Here is an 18950-nt window from a genome sequence, read left to right on the forward strand (position 1 = left end):
AACAGAAGTTGCCTCCAGAAGTTGTGAATGTCCCAGCATTGGAAGTCTTTAAGAAGATGTTGGATAGCCATCTGTCTGAAATGGTACAGGGTTTCCTGCCTAGGCAGAGGGTTGGAGTAGAAGACCTCCAAGGTCCCTTCCACACTGAAATCCAAACGTTGGACCTGGTTATTCTGGAGCAGCTCCTGGCCCTTCTGCCCCTGCCGATGAAGAGCTGGGTGCGAGAGTGTGGAGCAGAGACCAGCTCCCAGGTGGTGGCCCTGGCGGAAGGCTTCCTCCTGAGTCAGGCGGAGGAGCAGAAGGAGCAGGTCGAGTTGGAGGTGAGAGACCTTGTAGGACTTGCTGTTTATCATTGGCCCACTGCAATGACTTATTAATGCAAGTGAATTACTGCTATTATTATTTTTAAAATATCTATTCATTTCTAATGTTCCAAATTATTAGAAACAATAAACCTCTGATCTTAAAGTAAGAATTATTGCTTGTGTTGTTGCCTTTGTTTCCTATTGGAATTTTCGTATGACACTACTTCTCTGGTCTTCATTTATTTATTTATTTATTTATTTATTTGATTTGATTTGATTTCTAGACCGCCCCCTCTCCCCGAAGGGACTCGGGGCGGTGTACAGGTACCAAATTAAAACCATACAAACAGTAATAAATATAATTAAAATCGGATTAGACTTTAGAACCCTGTACAAATTTATAAAAATTAAAAACTTAGCCTTAAGACCAGCCCATGAAATTTAAAAATGCAGACTGGGGTGGGAGAGCTGGAATTAGGTCAGGCCGGCTAGCTTAAACAGGTGGGTTTTGAGCTTCTGGCAGAAGGAGCGGAGGTCCGTGGTTGTTCTAATATCAGGGGGAAGGTCATTCCGGAGGGTCGGGCCCATCACAGAGAAGGCCCTTCCCCTGGGCGTCGCCCGCTGGCACAGCCTAGTGGACGGCACTCGGAGGATCGGCCGAAGGGATGTGTGTTCATGATATGTGGAGGAGATGTTTCACTAATTGTTGCAGGACATTATTCCGTTATCCATTCTAGAACAGACTGGAGACAACTGTTCCTTTCTTACATTCTAGGCTCATTGATAGATTTTGGATCTAAGTTGTTTTTAGATAGCAAGAATCCACTTCATTTTGTGTGATGTATTTTTCTTTTCTCCTCCCTCCTATTTCAAGCCTTTCCCTCTGCAGACCAGAGAACCTATGAGAAAGAGGATTCCATCCAATCCCCCTCGGGAGCTGTGTTCCACGAGGATGTTTCATGAATCCTCAAGTCAGGACATGTCAAATGGTAATCAAAAGTCCATCCATTCCCGAGAGAGATTCCAGCTGTCTTACCTTCTCTGTCTCTTCCCTTCTGTAGAATTCCTCCTGCTATTTTATTAATTACCCATTTAAACTTTCTGTCTCCCTGGCAGGGAAGGACAGAACAAATTTGACTCCTTTTTATGGTGGTGATGAAAGATTGAGTGAAGCTCCAAAAGTAAGAGTGGGATAATAAAAAAATAAAATTTACACAATGTGAGTATTGGTAATTCTTTGACATGGAATTGTACAAGGTGACTCAATAATAATTGAAATAATTTCATGGTTCCCTTACAGTTTCTAAAACACCTTGTTTATAACTAGCGGTAAAAAAAAATAATGGCACCAGGTTAAAAGATAAAGCAGACTGTTAAAATCCAAAGAGGGTGGCCGGATCAAGGCCCTTCAGCCTTTAAAGCAATTTCTTACACTCCGATTTGTGCCTGGAATTTTGGGCCAAACAATCCCGCTTTGGAACGGATGATAAGTTATATTTCTAAGCAGGTTTCTCTTCTTCAGCTTTTGAGCTGGAGTACAAGGAGTGGATTCATTGTAATCTGAGGAGCAGCAGAAAGAGATATAGTGTGTCTTTGTCCATTGATGACACCCATGTAAATCCCTGAGTGCCGCTCAAACACATTAAGGAAGGTTTTGAGTATGGATTATTTGTTCGGGGACACCACAAGCCTTTTACGTAAATGGTAAAAAGAACACACACACACACATTTTTGGGTGGATTGGAGTGAGTGATGGGTGGGATTTCCAAGGCCCAAACCAGTTGATTCTCTCCAGATGCTGAAAGTCTTGCTGATGGAACTGGCCGAACCAGTTCGAACCAGTAGGAACCCACCTCTGGATCGGGACAGACAGACCGATCAGAGGTGGGTTAATTTAATTTAATTTATTAAATTTATAGACCGCCCCCTCTCCCCAAAGGGACTCGGGGCGGTGTACAGACCACAATAAAACAATATGCAAACTTAGATAATTATAAATACCCATTAAAACAAATAATATGATAGGCTGTACAGTTATAGTTAAAAATTAAAACAACCTAAAAAATCTATCCCTAAACATTTTAAATTTAAAATATAGGCTAGAGGGACACAAAAGCTACAGTTAGGCCAGGCCAGCTAAGTTAAACAGGTGGGTCTTAAGTTTTTTACGGAAGGAGTGGAGATCGGTCGTTATTCTAATGTCGGGGGGGGGGAGGTCATTCCAGAGGGTCGGGCCCATCACAGAGAATGCCCTACTCCTGGGCGTCGCCCGCTGGCACTGCCTAGTGGACGGCACCCGGAGGAGTCCCTCCCTGTGAGAGCGAATCGGCCGCAGGGGTGTATGGGGCAGGATGCGATCCCGCAGGTAGCTAGGTTATGACGGTTCGAACTGGTTCGACCAAGTAGGTAGTAACTCGGTCTGCCACGCCCCCAAACTAATTCTCTCCGCGGTGCCATTTCGTTTTTTGAAGTACCGCGCATGCGTGCGAAGCGCTCGCACGGCGGGTCCCTGAGCAAACCAGCAATAGCAGCAGCCGGAACCCACCCCTAATAATAATAATAATAATAATAATAAATTTGGATTTATTAGCCGCTCCCTTTCCAAGTAGGACTCGGGGCGGCGTACAATGGAGCATAAACATAAAAAATATATAACAACACAAAAACGTACATACATACACAACACTCATACATACACGGAGGAGGAAACAAATTACATCATTAGACAGTTAAAAATCAGCTTTAAAATACCCCAATTGTAAAAACCCAATATGCAGTTAAAACTAATATTAAGGACAATTTAAAAAACAGTTAGGAGGAATGAGAAAATTACGATTGCGATTGAGCCAGGCCAGATAATTGAAAGAGGTGGGTCTTCAGCTGTACACGGAAGGAGCGGAGATCGGAAGTAATCCTGATGTCACGGGGGAGGTCATTCCACAGGGCTGGGCCCATCACAGAGAAGGCTCTGCTCCTGGGTGTCGCCCCCCGGCACTGTTTGGCGGACGGCACCCGGAGAAGTCCCTCTCTGTGTGAGCGAATTGGTCGTAGGGATGTGTGGGGCAGGATGCGATCCTGCATATAACTAGGCCCTGTGCCATGAAGCGCTTTAAAGATCATAGTCAAAACCTTGAAACGCACTCGGTAGACCACAGGAAGCCAGTGCAGCTCGCGCAGGAGAGGTGTTACAGGGGAGTATCTAGTCCTCCCCATAATCACCCGCGCGGCCGCGTTCTGGACCAACTGTAGTCTCCGAGTGCATCTCAAGGGAAGCCCCATGTAGAGAGCATTGCAGTAATCCAGGCGAGACGTCACTAGCGCATGGGTGACTGTGCGTAGGGCATCCCGGTCCAATAAGGGGCGCAATTGGCGCATCAGGCGGACCTGATGGAACGCCCCCCTTGCCACGGCTGTTACATGGTTATCCATGGACAGCCGGGCATCCAGGAGGACGCCCAAATTGCGCACCTGTTCCATGGGGGCTAGTTGGATGCCCCCGATGGCCAGAGATGGAAGCACCTGGTTGAACCGGGAGGCCGGAAGCCACAGCCACTCCGTCTTGGAAGGGTTGAGTTTTAGTCGGTTGCCATCCATCCAGACCCGTACGGCCTCCAGACACCGGGACATCATTTCGACGGCCTCATTGGGGTGGTTCGGAGTGGAAATGTATAGCTGAGTATCATCAGCATACAGATGATATCCCACCCCAAAACCACGGATGATCTCGCCCAGCGGTTTCATATATGTGTTGAACAGGAGAGGCGAGAGCACCGATCCCTGTGGCACTCCACATGTGAGTGGCCTCCGGGTCGAACTCTGCTCCCCTGTCAACACACGTTGCGTCCGATCAGAGAGGTAGGAGCCAAACCACCGTAAAACGGTGCCCCTGACTCCCAGCCCCTCTAGCCGGTGCAACAGGATACCATGGTCGATGGTATCGAACGCCGCCGAGAGATCTAATAGGACCAGGATAGAGGAACAACCCCTATCTCTGGCCCTCCAGAGATCATCAACCAATGCGACCAAGGCCGTCTCCGTGCTGTGCCCGGGTCGGAAGCCGGACTGGCGCGGGTCTAGATAATCATTTTCCTCCAGGTGACGTGAAACCAACCCAGATGAAACATGGGATTTCTTTCACTGAGTTGCCTGAAATGTATGTTTGGAATCACTTAAATAATAAGGATAGATCTTGGAAATCCTCCTGATTTTTGTTCTGTTTTCATCTCGTTCAGGAAGGTCTGGTGTCCTTTAAGGAGGTGGCTGTGTATTTCTCCGAAGAGGAGTGGTGTCAGCTGGATGCTGACCAAAAAGCACTATATCGGGAAGTCATGGTGGAAAATCATAGGATCGTAGCCTCTTTGGGTAAGAATATGCAAGGAATTTTATACTAAAAACTACAAATTTGGAAAAAGAAAGATGACGAAGGGGATTAATGAATTAGAAAAAAAGTGGTGAAATTGAAATAAAGAAAGTTGGAGTCCTAGTGGAAAGTTTGGAGTCCTAGTGGACAACCATTTAAATATGAGCCAGCAGTGTGCAGCAACAAAGATGATTAGGGGACTGGAGACTAAAACATATGAAGAACGGTTGCAGGAACTGGGTATGTTTAGCTTAAGAGAAAGAAGGACTAGGGGAAACATGATAGCAGTGTTCCAATATCTCAGGGGTTGCCACAAAGAAGAGGGAGTCAAACTATTCTCCAAGGCACCCAAGGGCAGAACAAGAAGCAATGGGTGGAAACTGATCAAGGAGAGAAGCAACTTAGAACTGAGGAGAAATTTCTTGACAGTTGGAACAATTAATCAGTGGAACAGCTTGCCTCCAGAAGTTGTGAATGTCCCAACACTGGAAGTCTTTAAGAAGATGTTGGATAGCAATTTGTCTGAAACGGTACAGGGTTTCCTGCCTAGGCAGGGGGGGTTGGACTAGAAGACCTCCAAGGTCCCTTCCAACTCTACTATTGTATTAAAGACAAAGTAATAAAATTATAATTTGTCCCCTCTTTCTAAGGTTACATCATTGTTTTCCTTCGCGATTGAGTTTGACACCCCTGACCTACATTTGTTGATAATATACAATAATAATACAATTTGAGTACATTCAGAAAGTATTCAGATCTCCTTCACTTTTCACTTTTGTTTTGCTGTAGCATGATTATACAATTTTGTCTCATTAACATACACTCGATACCCCGTAATGACAAAGTGAAAACAGGATTTTAGAAATGTCTGTAAATGTGTTAAAAAAAAACTTAAATATCACATTGGCATAAGTATTCAGACCCTTCATTCAGTATTTTGTTGAAGCACCTTTGGCAGCAACTGCAGCCTTGAGTCTTTTTGGGTTATGACGCAACATTCACCTGGATTGGGGGATTTTCTGCTATACTTAATTGCAAATCCTCTCAATCTCAGTCAGGGTTAGATGACGACCGTCGCTGGGTAGCCATTTCCGGATCCTTCCAGAGATGATCATTAGGGTTCAAGTGAGGATTGTGGGTGGGCCACTCTAGGACAGGCACAGAATTGTCCTTAAACCGCTCCTGAATTTTCTTGGCTTTTTGCTTAGGATTGTAGTTGTGTTGGAAAGTGAATTTTCAGCCTAGTCTGAGATACTGAGAGCTGTGGAACGGGTTTTCATTGAGGATATTCTTGTACTCTATTCAGCTTTCTCTCAATCCTGACCAGTCTCTCAGTCTCTGCTGCTGAAAAACACGCCCACGCCATGGCCCGGCCGACATCATGTTTCCTTATTGGGATGGCATTGGGGAGGTGATGAGCAGTGCTTGTTTCCTCCAGACCTAATATTTAGAATCAAGGCCAAACAATTCAATCTTGGTTTCATCAGTCCAGAGAATCTTTTTCCTCAGAGACTGAGAGACCTTCCAAGTGCTTTTTTGCAAACTCCAAGCGGACTTTCATGTGTTTTACACTGAGGAGAGGCTTCCATCTAGCCAACTCTGCCATGAAGCCTAGATCAGTGGAAGGCTGTAGTGATGGTTGTCCTTTTGGAACTCTGTCCCATATCCATACGGTCAGAGGGACCATCAAGTTCTTGGTCACCTCTCTTCTCCCCTGTGTCAGCGTTCTAAATACCATGTATGAAATCAATCAGAGACCAAGGCAGAATCATCCTTAAAGTTCCAATTTAATCATACAGCACGTCTATGGAATTCCAACTCTGATCTTCTTCCTGGAATTCCACCCAGTTGAAAGTTCATGATCTTATCCCCGCACCCACAAATCCATCACATGTTCCAATCATCAACTTCCACGCTGGCATCTACACCCCTCCGGTTAGGTGTCGAGGTGTGGAGACAAAAGATGAGCTTGAGCTTCTAGAAAGAATGACAACAAAACATTCCACTATCCTACTCCTTTCTATTCCCCCCTCCCAACTACTACACTAATGAAACAGCATAGGAAAATAATAGAAAGTGTGGCAGGCCAAAGATCCTAAAAGAAACATAACTACAGGCCTGACACCCTGATTTGCTCAATTTGACCGGGCGACCAGCTCTTGGAAGATCCCTGGTTGTGCAAATGTTTCCATTTCAGAATTATAGAGGCCACTGTGCTCTTGGTGCGGTGCAGCAGAAATTTTATTGTAGCCTTCTCCTGATCTGTGTCTTGCAATAATCCTGTCTCTCAGCTCTGCAGGCAGTTCCTTTCACCTAATGGTTTTTCCTCTGCTACAATATTCATTCTCAGCTGTGAAGCATTCTATCAAGAGGTGTGTGTCTTTCCAAATCATCTCCAATCAATTTAATTTACCACAGGTGGACTCCAATTAAGTAAGTTATAGAAACATGTAAGCAACTGTCTAGAGAAATGGGAGGCACCTGAGCTAAATTTCATATGTCGTTGCAAAGGGTCAGATGCGCACAAGTTGTTTCCTCATACCCCAAAAGACTTGAGGCTGTAACTGATGCCAAAATTGCTTTAACAAAGTATTAAATGAAGGGTTAGATTTATCTTAAATTTATCATACCACCAATATCCATGACATCCAGCCCTCTGTAATTCCCTTCTAGTTCTAAACCTTTCTTATTTCTGAACAACTCCTATTACTTATCTAAATTGCACAGCAGGCTACAAAGTCCAATTTCAAATCCGACAAACCAAATCCTCCCCTTTCCTTTGAATCTTGGAGAATTTGATATTTAATCTGTGGTTTTTCCCTTGCCAAAAAAACCTAAATTCATCTTCCAAAATTTTCATTTTTCTTTTTCTGTGAAGGAAATAATTGGGAGGAAGATGAAGATTCCGGAGTACTATACCAAATGATTAGTCATGGATACACTATGAAGAACCCTACAATTCTAGTGGAAGTAGAAAGCCATGAAACGAAATGGCACCGCGGAGAGAATTCTACATGGAGGGAAGTATGCAGTGGAGTACCCCAAGGCTCTGTTTTAGGCCCAGTACTCTTCAACATCTTCATCAATGATTTGGATGAGGGAATAAATGGGGAACTCATCAAATTTGCAGATGATACCAAGCTGGCAGGAATAGCCAACACTCCAGAAGATAGGCTTAAGATACAGAAGGATCTTGACAAACTTGAACATTGGGCACTATCTAATAAAATGAAATTCAATGGTGAAAAGAGTAAGGTTCTACATTTAGGCAACAAAAACGGAATGCACAGGTACAGTATAGGTGATACCATACTCAGTAGTAGTAACTGTGAAAGGGATCTTGGAGTCCTAGTGGACAACCATTTAAATATGAGCCAGCAGTGTGCAGCAGCTGCCAAAAAAGCCAACACAGTTCTAGGCTGCATCAACAGAGGGATAGAATCAAGATCACGTGAAGTGTTAATACTACTTTATAATGCCTTGGTAAGGCCACACTTGGAATACTGCATTCAGTTCTGGTCGCCACGATGTAAAAAAGATGTGGAGACTCTAGAAAGAGTGCAGAGAAGAGCAACAAAGATGATTAGGGGACTGGAGACTAAAACATATGAAGAACGGTTGCAGGAACTGGGTATGTTTAGCTTAAGAGAAAGAAGGACTAGGGGAGACATGATAGCATTATTCCAATATCTCAGAGGTTGCCACAAAGAAGAGGGAGTCAAACTATTCTCCAAAGCACCTGAGGGTAGAACAAGAAGCAATGGGTGGAAACTAATCAAGGAGAGAAGCAATTTAGAACTGAGGAGGAATTTCCTGACAGTGAGAACAGTTAATCAGTGGAACAGCTTGCCTCCAGAAGTTGTGAATGCCCCAACACTGGAAGTCTTCAAGAAGATGTTGGATAGCTATTTGTCTGAAACGGTATAGGGTTTCCTGCCTGGGCAGGGGGTTGGACTAGAAGACCTCCAAGGTCCCTTCCAACTCTACTATTGTATTGTATTGTATTGATAGAAACCAGTCAAATAATTGCAATCAGGGAAGTTCATCTTCTGTCCATGCATCAATGAAAGCCTCTGTGGCCGAGGAAGGAAAAATAAAGAAGAAATATATTGGAAAATGTATGAAAGTATTCATAAACAAATTAGATGTAGATAAACACTATCAAACCCAAATCAAAGGAAATGATATATGTAGAGACAATGTAAAAAACTATAAATGGACCTTGACTCATAAAAATGGATGCCATATATCTCCCAAAAAAAACCATGCAGGAGAGGAGCCACATAAATGCATGGAATGTGGAAAGAGTTTCAGTTCTAGTGCTGCTCTTACTTCACGTTACCAGATCCATACAGGGAAGAAGCCATATAAATGCACAGAATGTAGAAAGACCTTTACTCAGAGCAGCAATCTTGCTTCCCATAAAAAGATCCACACAGGCGAGAAGCCTCATAAATATATCCAGTGTGGGAAAAGCTTTACTAAGAATTGCCAACTTACACGTCATAAGAGGATCCACACAGGAGAGAAGCCATATAAATGCACGCAGTGTGGAATGAGCTTCACCTTTAGTATTTCTCTTACTTTGCATTTCTGGAACCATACAGGGAAGAAGCCATATAAATGCATGCAGTGTGGCAAGAGCTTCACTTCTAGTACTTCTCTTACTTCCCATAAAAGGATCCATATGGGGGAGAAGCCCTATAAATGCATGCAGTGTGGAAAGACCTTTAGTCAGAGCAAGAATCTTACTTCTCATAAGAAAATTCACATAGGAGATAAGCCTTGTAAATGCATGGAATGTGGAAAGACCTTTTTTAAGACCCGTGGTCTGCTTTCCCATAAAAGGATCCACACAGGGGAGAAGATGTGTAAGTGCAAGGACTGTGGAAATATCTTTACAGCCAAGTGTCAACTTACAAGTCGTAAGAAGATCCACATAGAACAGAAGTCCTATGAATGTATGGAATGTGGACAAATCTTCAATGAACGGAGTACTCTTAGTACCCATAAAATGATACACACAGGGGAAAGGCCTTTTAAATGCAAGGAGTGTGGAAATAGCTTTACGAAGAGTAGTCAACTTACTTCACATAAAAGGATCCACACAAGAGAGAAGCCCTACAAGTGCATTGAGTGTGGAAAGATCTTTCCTACGGCTAGTGACCTTACTTTCCATAAAAGCATTCACACAAGAGAGAAGCCCTACAAATGCATGGAGTGTGGAAAGAGCCTCAGCTCACTCAAAAGTCTTTATTTACATGAAATTATCCACACAGGGAAAAGGCCTTATAAATGCATGGAGTGTGGAAAGACTTTTATTCAGAGAAGTCAACTTAATTTACATATAAGGATCCACACAGGAGAGAAGCCCTATAAATGCATGGAATGTGGAAAGAGCTTTTTATATAATAATGCTCTTACTTCCCATTACTTGATCCATACAGGGGAGAAGCCATACAAGTGCACAGAGTGTGGAAAGAGCTTCCGTCAAAGTTCTTCTCTTACTGTTCATAAACGAATCCACACAGGAGAGAAGCCCTATAAATGCATGGAATGTGGAAAGAGTTACCCTAACAACAGTGACCTTATTTTCCATAAAAAGATCCACACAGGGGAGAGGCCGCATAAATGCATGGAGTGTGGAAAGAGCTTTATGAAGAACTGTCAACTTATTTACCATAGTAGGATCCATACAGGGGAGAAGCCGTATAAATGCATGGAGTGTGGAAAATCCTTTACTGGCTGTAGTAATCTTATTACCCATAAAAAGACCCACACAGGGGAGAAGCATAAATGTATGGAATGTGGAAAGAGTTTTTCTACAAAGCCGTATCTTAGAATCCATAAGAGAATCCACACAGGGGATAAGCCTTATAAATGTATCATGTGTGGAAAAGGTTTTATTACGAGCAGTAATCTTAACTCCCATAAATGGACCCACACAGTGTAGAAGCCCTATAAGTCTTTGAAATAAGGAAAAAAAACTTCAAGAGTGTCACAGTGTTAATTGTTTGCTAGCCGAGCTGAAGATTTACTGCGCAGGTCATAGGCCTTATGAGCAATGATTTACTGCGCATGCTTCTTAGCACGTTTCTTAATACATCACACATTCCAGAGACTTTTGATCTTCTGTTCGTCTGCCAAGAATGTGGACGACAATTGCTCTTGCCAAAATGTAACAATTAGATAGATTTGTTTATTTTTATTTTCATATTAAAGTTTTGTTTTTAATTAGAACTTGTTATCGGGTCTTATTTTCGCTTTTTCTGAAGATATGCTTTTTAGGAAAGCCGACGGTCTACACCTCATTAGCTCAGGGTGAAATTTCCCCTGACAAAGAGGATGAATGGCCAAATGTTCCATATACAAATACATTTGGGTGGGAATCTGTTTACCTGCATTGATAAAAGGATGGAGGAGCTTCCTACGAATGGCGATCGTCCTCTGAGCTCCAGGAACACCATGGAGCTCCCGACCGGGTAGGGACTGCTGCCGGCCCCCATACCATCGAAGGGGGTCGAGAGTTGGACAGCCCGACCACCCAGGCATGTTTCAGGCTGATATTAGCCCGACAGGGTGGTCGGTGAAGAGCGGAGAGGAAAGAGGCTCGGAGGGCTGTAAACAGCAAGGAGAGAGCAATGGCGATGGCGTGGTGCGATTGCGCAGATGGCGCTGGTGCTGGCGCCGAAAACACCGAAAGGAGAAGCTGAAAAGCCAGAAATGCCAGAAGAGGAGTAAGGAAGAGGGGGTGAGAGGCTCTGGAGGCCCCCAGAGACCCAGAGACATCAAAGGGCTTAAGGGGGAGCAACGGGATGCAACAGGACATTGGAATAATCAGCTGATAGGTGAGAAGGGCTGGGAAGCAGCCAGAGGCAGAGGCAGTCGGAGGATCAAAGGGAGATGCCTGCGGCGGCAGACGAAGGGAGGGAGCCGCAGCCAGGGACTCCTGGGTTATTTTATCTTTCCTGGCTGCTCCCATACCCCTCCAGGCCCCCCCATCCATCGGGGGGGGGGGGGCTGTATCCACCTGGAAACAGCTAAGCTGAACTTTCATCTACCCTCCACTATTTTTGCTACCTTTGCCTTCCCCCTACCACCTGGGATATTTAATCATTTCTCGCCCTCCCCCCTCCTGCCTCCAAGTACCAAGTACCACCTGGTCACTGGAATATCCCCTACCCTCCATTGAGACTCTTCTATTTATTAACTTTCTACCCTCCATTCCACCGAGACTCTATTAATTACTAACTTTGCATTATCTGCACCCCTACCCTACTGGGACTATTACAACGTTTTAATTTATTCGAGGTCTGATCTGCTCCGCCTGCGGGAGGCCCCTCTTTCGCAGGTATGGCCCTTGGCTCTCTCAGGGGCCAGCCTTGATGACGGGTTTGTGAACCCCGAGAGGTGGAAGAAGAGGAAGCTGAGGGGTTTTTTAGCTAAATGTTTTATATTGTTTTTAGGGGGTTCTGGGAAGGGAGGGGGGGATAACCAGGCCAGGAGGGAAGCCAGTGCCAGACGAACAGGTGAGTCCAGGAGGGAAGTGAGCGGAGTGGGGGGGGAGAGGGAACAAGTAATTCCAATAGAGGGTTGTTTGATTACAACGGTCGCGGGGAGGGGGGGATGCGAGGACAAAAGAAGATTACAAGGTCGGTTGGGAGACCGTGGCTGTTGGCTACGCCCGGTCGTTTGTACCAACCCCCGCAATCTAGGTGGCCAGGAACTACAGAGCCCGGGCCTACGGCTGATGCTTTGCAATGCAAGGTCCGTAACCAACAAGGCCCCCCTCATTAATGAGCTGATCTCTGAGGGGGAGCTGGACCTTGCAGGGATAACGGAGACCTGGTTGGGCCACGAGGGTGGTTTACCCCTCGTGGAAATGTGCCCACCAGGTTTCCGCGCATTCCATCAGCCTCGGGCCCTGGGTAAGGGTGGTGGGGTGGCGGTAGTTATACGGGAAGGTCTAGAGCCGAGGGAGTTCACTGTTCCTCAGATATCCGGGTGTGAGTCCCTTGGTGTGAAATGGGGCCCAGGGAGGCAGTTGGGTTTGCTGATTGTATACTTGGCTCCTCGCTATACATCAGCGGCCCTGCCCGAGCTCCTCGAGCTGATCTCGGAGACGGCGGTTGAGATCCCCAGGCTTGTGGTTATGGGGGATTTCAACCTGCCGTCGACGGGAGCAGCGTCTGAGGTGGCTCGGGAGTTCATGGCTTCCATGACAGCCATGGGCCTGACTCAGTTAATTCAGGGCCCCACACACGAAGGTGGCCACACATTGGACCTTGTTTTTGTATCTGAGCAGTGGACGAGTGATCTGGGTATAGGGGACTTTGTTGTTACACCCCTGTCATGGTCGGATCACTCATGTCTCCGGCTGGACTTCCCTGGCGCTACCCCCCCACCGCGAGGAGGCGGGACCAGATGGTCCAAGCTGGTACCGCCCCAAGCACCTGATGGAGCCGGATAGGTTCCAGACGGAGCTTGGGCCATTACCTGTAGCCCTGACCCGCGCTCGGTCGGAGGACCTAGCGGCCGCCTGGAATAGGGCGGCGGCTGGGGCCTTGGACCGGGTTGCGCCTTTGCGACCTCTCCTGCGGCAGCGACCCACCCGGGCTCCTTGGTATACCGAGGAGCTGAGGGTGATGAAGCGCCATAGGAGACGTCTAGAGAGCAGGTGGAGGTCCTCACGCTCCGAATCTGATCGAACACAGGTAAGAGCCTATTTACGGACCTACCTTGTGGCATTAAGGGCGGCCAAACGTAGATATTGCGCTGCTCTTATTGCGTCCGCGGATAACCGCCCTGCCGCCCTGTTTAGGGTGACCCGCTCCCTCTTGTCACAGAGGACGCAGGGGGCACCCTTGCAGGGCAGAGCAGAGGAGTTTGGGGAATATCTGCAGGATAAAGTCGCTCAGATCCGGAGCGGATGGGCCCCCCTCAGTGGACCAGACGGGCCGCCAACAGCGAGTCTTGTGAGACCATCCTGGGAGGAGTTTGATTCTGTTGCCCCCGAGGATTTGGATAGGTTGCGTGGACGGCTACGACCCACCACATGTTTAATGGACCCGTGTCCCTCCTGGTTGGTACTGGCATCTTGGGAGGTGACCCGAGGCTGGCTTCTGGGCCTGGTGAATGCCTCATTGGGTGAGGGATCCTTACCAGCCGCCTTGAAGGAGGCGGTGGTGAGACCCTTACTTAAGAGGCCTGCACTCGACCCAATGGAGCTAGCTAACTATCGTCCAGTCTCCAACCTTCCGTTTTTAGCGAAGGTTGTCGAGAATGTGGTGGCGCAGCAGTTTCCACAACACCTTGACGAATCCGAGTATCTAGACTCACGCCAGTCCGGCTTCCGACCCGGGCACAGCACAGAGACAGCCTTGGTCGCGTTGGTCGATGATCTCTGGAGGGCCAGAGATAGAGGTTGTTCCTCTATCCTGGTCCTATTAGACCTCTCGGCGGCTTTTGATACCATCGACCATGGTATCCTATTGCGCCGGTTGGAGGGGATAGGAGTCGGAGGTACCGTTCTGCGGTGGTTCGGCTCCTACCTCTCCGACCGGAAGCAATGTGTGTTGACAGGGGGACAGAGGTCGACCCCGAGGCCACTCACTTGTGGAGTGCCACAGGGGTCGGTCCTCTCGCCTCTCCTGTTCAACACATAAGTGAAGCCGCTGGGTGAGATCATCCGTGGTTTTGGGGTTGAGTGTCACTTCTACGCTGATGATACCCAGCTGTATATTTCAACCCCAAACCACCCCAACGAGGCTGTCGAAGTGATGTCCCGGTGTTTGGAAGCCGTCGGGGTCTGGATGGGGGACAACAGACTTAAACTCAACCCCTCCAAGACTGAGTGGCTGTGGCTACCGGCACCTCGGTTCAGCCAGCTGATTCCATCGCTGGCCATAGGGGGCGAACAATTGCCCCCTGTGGAACGGGCGCGCAATTTGGGCGTCCTCCTTGATGCCCGGCTGTCAATGGATGACCATGTGGCAGCCGTGGCGAGGGGGGCGTTCCACCAGGTTCGCCTGGTGCGCCAATTGCGCCCCCTACTGGACCGGGATGCCCTACGCACGGTCACTCACGCGTTGGTGACGTCCCGCCTGGATTACTGCAACGCTCTCTACATGGGGCTGCCCGGAGACTGCAGTTAGTTCAGAACGCAGCCGCGCGGGCTGTGATGGGGAGTACAAGGTACTCCCACGTAACACCTCTCCTGCGCGAGCTGCACTGGCTACCTGTGGTTTTTCGGGTGCGTTTCAAGGTGCTGATTACCATCTTTAAAGCGCTCCATGGCACGGGACCTAGTTACTTGCGGGATCGCATCCTCCCACATACATCCCTGCGGCCAATTCGCTCACACAGAGAGGGACTTCTCCTGGTGCCGTCCACTAGGCAATGCCAACGGGCGACACCAAGGAGTAGGGCCTTCTCTGTGATGGGCCCAACCCTCTGGAATGACCTCCCCCCCGACATTAGAACCACTACTGACCTCCGCTCCTTCCGGCAAAAATTGAAGACTCACCTGTTCCGATTAGCAGGCCTGGCATAATTACAACTGTCCCCCCTGGCAAATGTATTAACTGGTTATTTTAGGGGTATTGTTTTTAACTTATTGTGTGTGTTTTAGGGGTTCAAAATCCTATATTTATATATATTGCTTTGTACAGTTCTTTTAATTCCATTTTTAACCTCCTCCATTCCAACTGTACATATTCAATTTTTATTGTATTTTGATATATTTTGCATGGACTGTACACCGCCCCGAGTCCCTTTTGGGAGAGGGGGCGGTCTAGAAGCATGAATAATAAATAATAAATAAATAAATAAATTGAAACGTATTTACTGAATTAGGAAAGGGGTTTCTTTCAGTCTGATCTTCATAACTGTTAGTCCCAGAGACATGGGACTAACAGTTACTAATGGAAATCAAAGGCTAGCCATTTGGTGGTTTAATTATGAACAGTAGCTACTGTCATTTGAAGGTCAGCAATGCCATTTCACATAAATAAGAACATTTTGATGTTTGTCCCATTTTCGATTGGATCATAAAGAAAGCTCAAATCCCCAATAAATGTTTATTTTTTTGAGAGCAAGCATAGGGTTTATCTAGTAAAATATAATTCGAGGCGTTATACAGGAAAGCTATAAATCAGGAAAGACTTGTAGGAGTTAAAGCTAAATATGAATTGCCAAAGTAGAAGTGACGCGGGATACCTTATGAATAGATCAGTTTAAGTAGCAACTGTTTTGCAGTTAAGCTTTGTATAGCTGTCATTAGAAGTTATATAACAAATTGCAAGATGTTGAAACATGAAACTTGTTTTTCATTATATTCAAGCTTCCTGCAGTTTGCACTTTTCCCCTGAAGTTATTTTCATTGTTCATTTCCTGTGAAGGTAATAATGGGGAGAAAAATGAAGATTCCGAGGAACTATTCCAAATGATCAGTCGTGAATACAGTACAGAAAGCCATGAGAGAAACCAGCCAAATAATTGGAGTCAGGAAAGTTCATCTTCTGTTCATGCACCAACGGAAGCCTCTGTGGCCCAACAAGGAAAAACAAAGAATGAATATATTGGAAGATGTATAAAACTATTCAAGGACAAATTAGATGTAAATGAACACTCAAATCCAAACCAAAGTAGATTATATATGTAGAAACAATGGAAGAAATTACAAATGGACTTTGCCACTTCTCCATACATGGGTCCCATACATCTTTTAAAAGGACCCATGGAGGGGAGAAGGTATACAAATGCTTGGAGTGTGGGAAAAGCTTTACTAAGAACAGTCAACTTATAAATCATAAGAGGATCCACACGGGAGAAAAGCCCTATGAATGCATGGAATGTGGAAAGAGCGTCAATGAACAGAAAACTCTTACTAACTATAAAAGGATCCACACAGAGCAAAGACCTTATAATAATAATAATAATAATAATAATAATAATAATAAATTTAAATTTATTAGCCGCTCCCTTTCCAGGCAGGACTCGGGGCGGCGTACAATGGGCATATAGAACATAGAAACATGTGTACAAACACATAAACATACAAAAATACAAAGACACACATGCAAGTGGAAAGAGCTTCATTTATATTAGTTCTCTTACTTCCCTTTACTGGTTCCATACACAAAATAAATCCCCTTCTTTCAAGTAGCACAAGCAGCGTCTTTTCTTTTTGCTTCATGAAATCTGGAGCAGATTTCTAACATCAGGAAGGACTTGCCAAAATTATACCCAAGTATGTATTGCCTAAATTGGTTTTATGCTAAGGACTTTATCTTATGTATAGTGTAGCTAAATAATCAAACATTTTTTGCATTTAACCTTTCTATGTACATTTTTTGAACTGAAGGGGGAACTTTTTCCATTTTGCGCTATTTGATCAATGCCTCTGTAATGCTACACATATTGGGAAAAAGTCAATATTAATCACTCCCTCTACACAGGGATGTGACATTCGCTAGAAATCCTGAAGATGGAAGGCTGAAGACTTCATAAAATTTTCAAAAGTAGCTGGGTTGAGAAAGTTTGTGATGAGGGGAGGGTATATGACAGCTTACTTTCCTACCCTCGGCATGAGTACCTACATTGATAAATTAATAATCGATAGATGACAGATAAGATAAAGTAGCTGGAGCAGTGGAGTAATATTTCTTGCGGTTTCAACCATAATTAAAAAATATATGGTTCCGTCTCCTATTATCACCGGTCACATTGTCTAATTAGGCATTCTGGTGTTTCTCTAGTTAAACTCCCCTCAGTCTCTGGCCAGCACCTGTTGAGATTACCTTGGTTCCAGAGGTGGGTTGCCAATTTTCCTACCACCGGTTTGGGTGCACTTGCGCGCGCCGACTATGCACAAGTGCAGAAGCGTCTGGGTGGGTGGGCGGAACCAGCAGCAGCCCACCTCTGCTTGGTTCCCATGGGATGATGTGCTGTTACTGAGTGACCTGACATTCCAAAACACTCCCCCTTGCCATGATGTGTGGCAGCTGAAAAATGGAATGATGGCTGCGGCAGGCCTGGTCCATTTCGAAGTCGACAGTTGTGTTCAGAGATAATGTGTAAGAAGTAATCATACACATTATGGCAAGGGGGAGAGGTTTGGAATGTCAGGCCACTGACATTTTTTGGATATATATTTAATTTCTTTTTAACTTTTGGGATGTGTGTTTTTTAATGTTGTACGCTGCCCTGAGTCCTTTGGGAGAAGGGCGGCATATAAATCCAATAAAAACAAAAAACACAAAACAAACACCCCATCCTAGAGATTGAAATATTTTGGGGAATATTAAAAGGCAGAATATATTTCCCCAGAGGAGAAATGGAGAGACACGTTCTTAAAGGCAGAAAGCAGCCCCAGTCCCTTTCTCAATAGCCTCCAGCACATGCCTGAAGTCTTTAGAGATGGATATTTTGTGGCCATTAAGAAAGACTGGGCCTTCACAAACACAACAAATAGAAGGTTGGACCTGATGGGATTAAAATCTACACCTCCCCTTCAAAACCTGTTTTTGTTTTCCTTGTGCCTTCTTTACTTTTAAAGATTAAAACATTCAATAAAAATTATTTTCTTAAAAATTACACCTCCCACCCAAATTCTAAGAACAGGTCACCACCTTTAGGACATAGTGGGATTAAACCACCACCATTAGAATAACAAAAGGCACAAGGCTCACTAAATTGCACAACCCCCTGCAGCATCTCAGAACCCTATAAAAATCCACCCAATCCAAGGGGTCAGCTATCCCAGAACTACATGCTGTTGTTGGTTTTGCTCACCAGTAAACAGTCCTTTCCAATCAGCCTCTATTTTATTTCCAATGCCTTTTTCCCCATCTTGGAACCAGATCAGATTTTTCTTCTGACACTTGGTATATACAGTTGTTAAAAGATCTGGATATTGAAGTGAAAAGAGCTATACCAGTATTTGAAAATAACACAACATGTATACAAATGGCAACAGGTGAGAGAGTAAAAACTGGAAGCCAATATGATGCCATAAAGCATTGTAATGTCAGCGAAGCAGTGAAAGAAAATGTAATTTATTGCCCTGAGGAAGATAATTTGGCTGATCTCATGACAAAGCCATTGGGTATATAGAAACTCTTGTGAAACTGCTGTCCAGCTATAAATTGGAGGGATGTTAAGAGTAACATTCTACATTTAGGGAAGAAAAACAAGGTACAGTATAGGTGGTACCTTGCTCAATAGTAGTAACTGTGAGAGGGATCTTGGAGTCCTAGTGGACAACCATTTAAATATGAGCCAGC

At 45.4% G+C, this 18950-nt stretch overlaps 3 protein-coding genes across 3 annotated transcripts in view; all 3 read left to right on the forward strand.

Moving 5' to 3' along the window:
- Positions 1-18950, forward strand: part of LOC309391609 (zinc finger protein with KRAB and SCAN domains 3-like) — a 145200-nt gene that overhangs the window by 37569 nt on the left and 88681 nt on the right. The gene's annotated exons all lie outside the window — the stretch shown is intronic.
- Positions 178-5881, forward strand: LOC309384543 (uncharacterized protein; the record flags this gene model as incomplete). Its single annotated transcript, XM_081938229.1, has 5 exons — positions 178-320; positions 1180-1294; positions 1422-1486; positions 4538-4667; positions 5874-5881. Exons 1-5 carry the CDS (start codon positions 207-209, stop codon positions 5879-5881), a joined length of 432 nt encoding a protein of 143 aa, XP_081794355.1. The 5' UTR covers positions 178-206.
- On the forward strand, positions 8677-11050 carry LOC309391984 (uncharacterized protein). Its single transcript, XM_081952857.1, has 2 exons — positions 8677-10660; positions 11008-11050. Exon 1 carries the CDS (start codon positions 8729-8731, stop codon positions 10616-10618), a length of 1890 nt encoding a protein of 629 aa, XP_081808983.1. The 5' UTR covers positions 8677-8728; the 3' UTR covers positions 10619-10660; positions 11008-11050.

The sequence above is a fragment of the Natrix helvetica genome (genome assembly GCF_964273705.1).
Source record: "Natrix helvetica genome assembly, chromosome: 1".
In the NCBI taxonomy this organism is placed as follows: domain Eukaryota; kingdom Metazoa; phylum Chordata; class Lepidosauria; order Squamata; family Natricidae; genus Natrix; species Natrix helvetica.